A 10,122-nucleotide genomic window follows, 5' to 3' on the forward strand; every position below is an offset into this window, starting at 1 on the left:
TATGATCCTATTTTGTAAACTGTTGTCACACTCACACACTCACACAAAGCCATTTAGATGAAGAGTGTGTGTGTGTGTGTGTGTGTGTGCGTGTGCACGTGTGTGTGTGAGGGGTCTTCAGAAAGTTCATGGAAAGACTGGTACTATCTTTTCATTTTGTTTTCCGTGAACTATTTGAGGTGCCCTCCCGCGTGGTCACGCGATCGTGGAGAAAGCTACGGAAGGTTGTTCACGTGGGTCACAGGGGCACGAGGGTGGCTGAAGGTAGGAGTGAGCAAAAGGGGCGGAGCCAGCCAGGACCAAGACAAGGGAGGAAAAGTTAATAAAAGGCTGTGATAAGATTACATCAGCATGCACAGTAGGTGCATGTGTATCAGAAAATCTGAAAAAATTAAAAATGCAAACATAATCTGTCCAGTCTTCTACCTAAAACCTGCCAGTGGCCCCCTTTTACCCTGTGGATAAATCCAGATTCTTGAGCCTGGCTCCAGAGACCCTTGCTCCCTACTTGTTCTCTGTGAACAACACACGTCCCATCCCTGTCCCCCAGGGGCCCTGCTCCCCCGCACCCTGCACGGTCTCTTGCTCCTCTTTAGTTCGTCCCACGTACCTTCCCCTTAGCCCGAGACACCCCCTCTGTCCTATTGTCCTGGACAAATCTTACTCACAGTTATTTATTTATTTAATACTAGAGTACTTCAAAAAGTTCATGGAAAAATAGAATTGAGATAATACAAATATTTCCACGAACTTTCTGAAGTGCTCTCGTGTATGAAGGTGCACCGCATGAGGTTTTGATGTTCCCACGTGCAGTGAAGTGATTACTACAGCGCAGATCTCAGCAGAAGCATCAGTTTCTCAGGGGCCTTTCCCTGAGCCCCAGAAATGGTTCGGTATCCTGATATTTATTCCCATGGTTCTAGGACCTTATAGAGTCATTGAAAGGCTATTTTCTCATTAGACTCCTTTTCCAACTTTGCTCAATTTCCCTCCTGTAATTTACAGCTTATTTGTCATATCTGAATTGAATCAGAGCCCACAGCAGGTGCCTGAGCAAGGTGCCCTGGATCTTGTCACTGTGGGGAGGTGGAAACACTCTCCAGCCCTTCCTGCCACCCATGACTCTTCATTGTGATGTGGCCTCTGTTTTCCAGGAGAGGCGAAGGGAAGCAGCTTCTGTCAGCATGTGGCACCTGTGAGGGCTGGGATGTCCTCCCAGCACCGTCGCAGAAGCATTCTTGCATCCCTCCAGCCATCTGCCCTCCTTGGCTTCCCAGGGCTCCTGCTCAACACCCTCTGCTCCTGCCCTGCTGTGAGGAGCCCTTGTCACTGCCGTGGAAGGAGGCCACGCGCCCTGCCATCATGTTCGGGGCTGAGAGGAGGCTAAAGTAAGCATGACTTTAAGTTCCAGAATGTGTCTGGGTAGCCAGGGCTGACATTTGCTGTGACCCCAGAGAGCTGACCAAGGCCACTGTGAAGGGAGTTAGCACAGTGAAGCAGCAACCAAGTTCACTGAGTACTGTCCCACTTCACCACATGTTTCTAACGACACAAGTTTATGAAAAAGAACACAACCCAATTCACAGGAAGAGAAAGCATTAGTTTAGTTCATTTTCGATCTGTGTTATTCATCAATCAGTTTTATTTCTGCAAGCAGCTGCATTTCTGCATTCACAGAAAGTGGGGAAGGGAACATAGGACTTCATGACTTTCTTTCCAGGAGACCTGGGGAACCCAGATTCCCATCAAGGTCATCGCCCTCAGTGAGCTTAAAGAAAACACTCAGATTTCAAAATGAGAAGAAAATGTGGAAATGCATTATGCTACATGGCCTTTGAAACCGGGGGAGTGCTAATTCCAGGAGCTTTTTATACTAAATAGCCCAAGCTTCCCATCCCATTTGTGGTCATCCTGTCCTGCAGCAGAGAGGATTGAGCTGGATAATAACTCCCATTAGCACTGGGAAGGTTTCACATGTAAATCCCTTCACAAATGGGAGCGCAAGTAGAGAGTGTCCTGCTCAGGAAGTCAGCATAACTTGGGCGTCAGTTTTTCTCCTAGAAAAGTGCCCTCGGTGGCTGCTGTCTGTGGGGTCCGCAGGGCGCAGCTCTCGGGCGCGGGCTTTGCCCGCTTCTCCTCGTCTCTGGCGTCGTCCAGCGCCCGCAGCCTCTGCTCCAGCCTCTGCTTCCATTCCGCCCGCAGCCTGGGGAGGGACGGACCGTGGTTAGTGCACCTGTCCCTGCATCTGCTGCCACTGAAGGGCTTTTTTTCTTTTCAAGAATATTTGTAAAAGAATTCCACGGCTTTTACAAATGAATAAAGAAAAAAAAATGAGTAAGCGAGTGGCAGAGACTATGAAGAGATTTTCCTCTACATTGGATCCTTCCCAAACCGTTTATGGGGAGTCAATGTAATTCCAGTCAAAATTCCAGCAAGATTTTTCTGCAACTATCGACAAGGTGGTTCTAAATTTTATATGGAAAGGCAAAAGAAGTAAAAGTTGGAGGACTCACACTACCTGATTTTGAGAGTTGCTGTAAAGCTCCCGTCATCTAGACAGTGTGGCCTTGGCACACGGACAAATATGTCAATAGCCTGGGTTGGAGGGTCCAGAAACAAATACACATGCATGTGGCCAACGCCGTGCAGGAAGGATGGTCTTTCTAACAAATGGTGCTGGAACATTCTACATCATAGTCAAAAAATGGACCTTCAACCGCTATGGTGTGACTGTTTATGTCCCCCCAAACGCATATGCTAAAATTCTAGCCCCAAAGCTGATGGTATTAAACTCTGCTCAATTATGGGCCCAGGAGAAAATGGAAGGCATCTGGAGTCATGTTCTGAGGTCCTGGGGGTTGATAATACACGCTTATTACAGAGAAATCAGAATACACAAATAAGAACAAAGAAAAATTGGAGTCACCTTAATTTTTCACTCTTCCAAATAACCCTAAAATGAGTGTAATACTTAATACTCTTTCCATCTCCCAGCCTCTCTTCCTCAGAGAGATTCCCAGAGGTGAAATATTACACCTTAGTGAGGATAAATATTTTGAAGGCTCTAGACACCTATTACCAAATTGGCTCCAGGAAAACTTACTTAAAACTCTGCTCAATTACGGGCCTAGGAAAGACTGGGAGGAACGTGGCCTGTCTGCCCACTGTCTGACGTTGTTTGTTGCATAAGCACGTTAGCAACCGAGGACTGAAAGTTGAAATACTGACAGAAAAGTAAGAGGCGCGGGGGGGGGGCCTGGTCAAGGCGTTGGCTGTCGCCACCCCCTTCCTCCACCTTGAGCGTGAGTGGCACCGGGGTGCAGTCTGCGGCCAGGGCGGGCGCTGCTCCCTGAGCAGTCCCTGAGCACGCCCTGCCCCAGCGCTCAGAAGTGATTGCCTGAGCTTATCAAGTATCCGTCCTGTATTCTAGTTCGTGATCCACTTCTGCACCTGGAGAACATCCCGGTTCACAGCTCTCCTTGCTAGTGTCTCTGAGAAGCTCTGTAACTAAGTCTGCCTCTGACCACATGACGTCTGCCACGTGGGATCCTGTAAGGTTGGCTCGTAAGGGTTGCTGCCTGGCCGCTTCATTGAACCTGGTGGACTTCGTAACATAATGTGCGTTTGTTCATTAACAGAAGGGACTTTATCTGTTAGTTGGTATGGTGGCCGTGGAAATGTGCCGCTCAGATGTGGGGAGTGTGGCTGGCTGGTGGCTGTAGCTACCTCCCGTCTGTGTCTGCCCAGGTCAAATGCCAAGGCCACGCTTCCTGTGGGCTGCTCCCAGACAGCGCCTGAGCAGGGCAGAGGCGTTACTACAGGCCAATTCCTGCAAGATGCACCACCTCTCTACCAGGCGATTTTGGCCCAAGGACTCGCCATTAGTCTGTCCAAAACTCCCTGGGCCTGCCCTGCTGTCACCAGTCCTCTGTCCGTCCCTTTCTCCTTCACAGCGTTCAGGTCTACGTCACAGTCTGAGGACTGTTCTTCCCACCTCTGGCTTCCTCCTGCTGGCATGCCGGAGCTGGCTCCTAACACTCCGTGAGGACCAATTATGAACTTTTCAGGAATTTTGTGAGCTGATTATTAAATATAGACATTATTAAAAGTAAATAATGTAAACTTACAATTAATTAAATTATATTAAAACAGACAGTAACTATGCATAATTCATCTCTTCCTAATAATTTTCGTAGACTTTACAATGACCAGTGTTCTCTCTGGTTATTTGGGTCTGTTATATCTGTAGGGTAAAAGCTCTACACAGTGAGGTGCTACAGCTGACACCTCTTCCGAACTCATCTCCCCTGACATCTCACTGGATGAAACAGCCCATGGTGGGAATATTTATACCACGGAAGTTGCCAGCACTCTACATCATGCATGGCTTGATTTATTGTTTTGTTCATTGTCTGCACTAAGGATTGGCTCTCAGGCCAAATCTGGCCAGTCACCTGGTTTTGTAAATAAGGTTTTACTGGAATACAGCCCTGCCCATGTGTTTCCATATTTTGTTCCCATACTGTTGTAGCTGCTTTCGTACTGCAACGGCAGAGCCAAGTAGTTGCAACACAGGTTATATGACTTATGAAGCCCCAAATATTTACTACCTGATCCTTTCCAGAAAATGTTTGCTGACCCCTGGTCTAGATTTTAAAAAGGGATGGAGCAAATCTTAATAATTCAGATTAAATTTAGGAGTGTGTCATGTCTGTAGCTATGAGAGTACGAATAGCAAAAAAAAAAAAAAAAAAAGGAAATATTCTTCCAGTATTAAAAACTATTATCAATGATAATGTCAATGGTGTGACTTCCTTGCTGAACTGAATAGTAACCAAGCATTTATTAATTGTCTACTTTTGTCAAATCATGGTTGAATTGCAACCTCTGGTTGGCTACAGATACGAGAGGTCGGCAAAAATGAGCGAAAGCATACTGTGAGAATCAGGTGGCAATGCAGATTTTATGTAAGAGCATTGCGCATTTTCTTATTATTTGTGAATTGGGTGCCACATATACTTTATATCAGTAAGACTTACAATAAACTTACATATGTATATACGTGCACACATTTTCCCCCAGAGGTGATTGTCAGACACTTTTCAGCACCCTTCACCTTCCTTCTGTTCCCTCTCACAGGTGCTCCCCAGCATATCGCATGCACATCTGATGTTGCCGTGGCCTCTACTCCTTGGAGAACCTGAATCAGAACATCTGATATGTGCATTTCCTTTAAGAATAGAATTTAGAAATCTGGGGTTCATAACGTCTGTTCACTTTTTATAACAGCCATGCCACTATTTACTGCCAGTGGTGAAGATCCAGGTCCCCATATCCCCAAGTACCTTTAAATCCCATTTTATGACTATTTAGAATATTTGCTGCCCCTTTGTGGCCAACAACTTTCATCTCTGTGTGCTCCTGTTTACTCTGGGGCTCTCAGTAAACTGACGAATGCCTATATGGAGCCTTTACTTTGCAGTAGGGAAGGTCAATGTGAGGAAGACAATGCTTGAAGATTGGTGTGAAAATGCAGATGCCACAGAGAAACGATGCGGCTGGCACTAAAGCTCAGAGAACATTTCTCCCTGAAGCCTAGGAACACTGGCCTCATTTCAAATAGAGACCAGATAATGTTCAGTATTTATTGTTCTGGATTCTTCGGATTTGTGGAGGAATTGTAGTTGATATGTAGAAACGCAGATTCTCCTTGCTAAGTCTGGGGCTTAACTAGAAAGCAGGGTGGTGTCTGTGAGGTCCTTAAGCCGTATTCCTAACGCTTATGTGAGGATCAGCCGTCCCTGTCGTCTGCTGGCCATGGGCACTCGACACACCTGCAAGTCTGGGTCCTCCAAGAAGCATATTTGGGGAAAAGGCCTGTGAAAAACACAGCGGCAGCCTGAGCAGGCGGCAGGGCTGGGGGTGCCCGCAGCACGTTCTGGCTGGCACAGGGGGCCCTGCCACCCTAACCCCTCATGCCCAGCCCCTGGCAAGGGCCGTCCGGGCAGCGTGGCCTCGGCCTGGGTGCGGTGGTGGATCCATAAGGGCGGCCGCCGGGGCTCTGCTGTGGCCACTGCGCTACATAAAGAAGAGTAGGAAATAGCAGTCCCCGTCCCCAAGGAATTCACAGTGGACTGAACTCTGGCATTTCAGGTCTCACTGCTCCAACCCTAATCTCTGCTCTTTTGCTTTACCATGAAAGGTCGGAGGGCGATTCTCCTGCACCTACTTTACCACTACAGGCCACGCGCCTGGGTCTCAGTTGATCAACCCAGCCTGACAGACAAGCTTTGGACCCTGATCTGACCAGTTCAATTTACTAGCCATGTTTTCTACCCTGTCACTTTGAATGAAAAATCTACAACATTTCTTGCTGCTTATTCTTTGGATATGAATTCTTGTCTTAGCAAACGTTTGAAATAATGATTGCATTTAGCTAGCAGACTGTGAAGTCAGATTTTTGTTGCCTGCAGCTGCAAGCAGACTGATGGGCACAGCTGATGGGCAAGCATCAGAGCAGAGGGCAGTCAGTGGTCCTAGGCTGAGGCTCGAAAACACCCCCCACCCCTTCTCAAATCCACCAGATTTAATATCTACCTAACGTTGCACATTCTGCTAAATTCTGAAGAAGTACTTTGAAGACCACGCTTCTTGCGTTAAAATATTATAATTTTTTTTTTCGCATAAGCTCTGTGCAGTTTCTTGGTTATAACTAAAGGCTGGTTACTCAGACTTAGGTGTTCATATGACTTATCATCTAAACTGAGATACTTCTGAAAGTAAGAGGGAATGCAACCATCCCAGCAGGACAGGTGTACACCAGGCGGTCCAGGCGAACCAGGAGGTATGGACATGCGTAGCACCCACAGTGCTTTTGACTGTTCCAATTGCCTCAGTGAGTTGCTTGGAAACAGTTTCAGCTTCTCCAGAGGACCAACCCATCCGGACTCAGGGAAAGTAGAGGGTCTTCAGTTCTGGGGCCACCCCCTTCACCTTGTGATCGCACGTCCATGGCCTCTGGCGATGCTTCAGTGCCCAGGGAGATGGACGCTCTCCAGCTCGGCTGCCTGCTCTGCATCTAGTGGACCCTCAAGTGTGTATGAAACACACTCCGCCAGCCTGGGCATGTGATCGTGCCAGTTAGGCCAGCAGACGGAGAGGGACACGAGACACTGTTGGCTTTCTTCTCCTATCGATACAGCGGTTGGTGGAAAATTTTGAGGTTTTCCTCTCTGCTGTTCACTTAGATAATTTCTTGATGGCACAGTGGCTTGGCTTTACCTTTTATAAACGGGGGGCAGCATAAAATGGGTGTGGGTGTTATGTGTATGTGTGTGTGTGTGTCGAGGTGGGCATTTGTGGAAGTGGAGTTTGGGGAGGTGTCGTCCGCAGGGCTGGAATAGGGACCCGGGGGGTTGTGACATTTGGTGGTCTGCAGGTTTATGCTGGGATATTATTGCTCTGTTAGGACAGTGTTTCAGACTGTTTGCTCAGATCAGCATGGATTGAAACAAAAGTTCCCACATTCTGGTTTTGCTTTGAAAACACCTAGATTCTTTTTGTTGTGTGTGTGTGTGTGTGTGTGTGTGTGTGTGTGTGTGTGTTTGTTTTAGTTTTGTTTTCCAGCAAAAAGTAATAGCAAAACTGCTAGGTTTTCTTTCCTTGTTTACCAGAGTAAGAAGGCTTTTGGGTTTTTAATTCACGGTTGATAAGGATGACAGCTCTGGTAGGTGGCCCCAGGCACGGAGGAGACACAGGAAGCTGCCTCCACTCCCCGGCCCACGGCCTGCCTTGTCCTGAGTGCTGCTGCGCCCACATCTTTCAACCTTTATTTGGGAGAGACAATGATGAACTGTTTCATGATGAGCAAATTATGAAGCTTTATTCTTTTGATCATAGGAGGAAGAGAAAACTGCCCCACACTTTAGAAGGGGATCATTTCTGGGGCACATGGGAGCCTAGAGGCTACTCCTATGGCCCAAAGCCCACTGGAATTACTCACACGAGCCAACGCACGGAAACCCTAGTAAAGACCCTGGTTCAGACTTTCCCCAGCTCCTGTCTTCTGGCACCTGACCAAAACCCGGTGCTCCCCCCACGGCTCTGTGGGGCATTTGGTGACCCCCGTCTCTGGGATCTGTCCAAGCCTTGTTCTCACCTCCTCCTGGGGCCTGCAGCCTTGGCGACACCATATTCAGCACGTACATCCTTAGAACAGTGGATAACCTCCCTCCCCGTCCCGTTTTCACATCTGGCGTATTTCTGGGGAAACCTGCTTTAAAAATAATATTACAGAAACAATCCACTTACTTTTTCAGAGCGCTTCTTCCCTGACGATCTTCCTCCAATTCTCGGTAGCAAGTCTGTTTACTAATTTCTTTTTCCCAGAAGCTTTTGAGCTCTTGGCAGGTTTCACAGCAGAAGACTTCCCGGCGGATGTATTGATTGTTCATCCCTTGGGATACAGAAGAAAAAGCAAATCTCAGCCTTTCAAACAAAGCCACTCTAGTTTTGGACAGATAGAAAGATGAATTTGAATGCAGACACTACCATTTACACTTTTTTTTTGCGTGTGTTTGACTATAGACACATCATTCCTCATATTATGAGTCCATTTGCTCAACTGCAGATGGGAATAACACTAGTTATGTCAAAAAATACTGCAAAAAATTTTGAAATACACAAAAATTAAAGCGGTGTCTGGTAACACAGATTACCCGATTTTACATGGGCCTGCCCCTTTCGTTGTCTTCGAGTGATTTTAAAATTCTGTAAAGATTCTGTAAGAAAAATTATAGTAATGCAAGTAATTATTGAACATAGAAATTCCAATAGCTCTTGTCCAGCAGAATGCAATGGATATACCTATGAATATCAATTTTTCATCTACTTGTAGATTCATTTCAGTATTGATTGCCTGTACTGTATATGTGTTTTAAAAAATTTCATTCAAATAAGTTGTAATATATTACTAGATTTATCATTATTTATAAGTTAAATAAAAGTTTTGATATGAATTCATTGTATATTTGCATAAGGATCATGATTTTAACTTTCTTTAAAAATTGCCCTTTAACAGCTGCTTCTCCGTTGTGTGTGCACGCGTGTGTGCACTGGTGTGTACAATGAGTGGTACAAGCAAAAGCTCTAAACACAATGTGTGGCAAACAGCAGGCACTCCATAAATGCTCTGCGCTTTCCATCCTTCCTCGCAGAATGACAATCACCTCTGCCATCTATTGAGCACCTAATGTGTGACAGACCTTTTAGATGGGCTCATTTGATCCTCACTGCAACTCTGTGAGGTGGGAGGAAACTTGAGAAATAGAATTTGGAAAAGCTGTTCATCTCCAAAGTGGAGCTTATTGCTCTATAGATCCTCCCTATGAGAAATGGCCACTGTCTTTGGAAATGACTCTCTCCAGAGCAAGCACCTCTGGCACGTGTGTGTGTGTTCCATGCAAGTACACACATTGAAGACTCAAAAATATTTACTTTTTACCTGAACATTGCCCAGGTTTTGGGTCTTAGTGACTCCACAGGGCAGGTAGATGGGGAGTACTGAGAAAAAGATCCATCCCTGCCTGCTGGTAGCACTGGCTCGGAGAAGAGCTCCAGCCCTGGCTGGAGACTGGAAGGGACCCGATGCCTTTTTCCCCTGATACAGAGTCCCAGTGACCCCATGCAAGCTGGGTTTCCCTGAGTCAACCCAGAGGATTTGGGATGGAAGAGGAGTTTAAAAAAAGCTTCAGGGAATAAACCACATTTATTATTTTATATTTGAAATATATAGTAATCTATATTTATATTACAAATATAATAATAGAAACTGATGCCTTTATTTGAGGGGCAGCAAGATCTTCCCACTCGAAAGGAACAGCATGTGTAAAGGTCCTGAGGTAAGAAGAAGCTTGAACTGAAAGCAGCTTTGGGTATTTTAAAAATCCACTTCTGTCATTCTCTTTCTCTCCTAATTACCTGGTCAATTCTGCATCCAGAGCTGCCCTGGGCAAAACTGTGCCAGGAGCATGTGGGTGGGTGGTCCTGGTGATGGGGTGGAGGGAAGGGAAGGGAGAGGGAACATTTCACAAGTGTCTGTTATCTGCCAGGTGCTCTGTGGGT

The 10,122-nt window shown here is 46.3% G+C and overlaps 1 protein-coding gene across 1 annotated transcript; it reads right to left on the minus strand.

Moving 5' to 3' along the window:
* Positions 1 to 2,028: 2,028 nt before the first annotated feature.
* On the minus strand, positions 2,029 to 8,453 carry LOC134387371 (protein FAM240B-like). Its single transcript, XM_063109857.1, has 2 exons — positions 8,311 to 8,453; positions 2,029 to 2,203 (listed from the first exon to the last, which is right to left on the minus strand). Exons 1-2 carry the CDS (start codon positions 8,451 to 8,453, stop codon positions 2,029 to 2,031), a joined length of 318 nt encoding a protein of 105 aa, XP_062965927.1.
* Between the last annotated feature and the right edge of the window lie 1,669 nt (positions 8,454 to 10,122).

The sequence above is a fragment of the Cynocephalus volans genome, chromosome 10 (genome assembly GCF_027409185.1).
Source record: "Cynocephalus volans isolate mCynVol1 chromosome 10, mCynVol1.pri, whole genome shotgun sequence".
Classification (NCBI taxonomy): domain Eukaryota; kingdom Metazoa; phylum Chordata; class Mammalia; order Dermoptera; family Cynocephalidae; genus Cynocephalus; species Cynocephalus volans.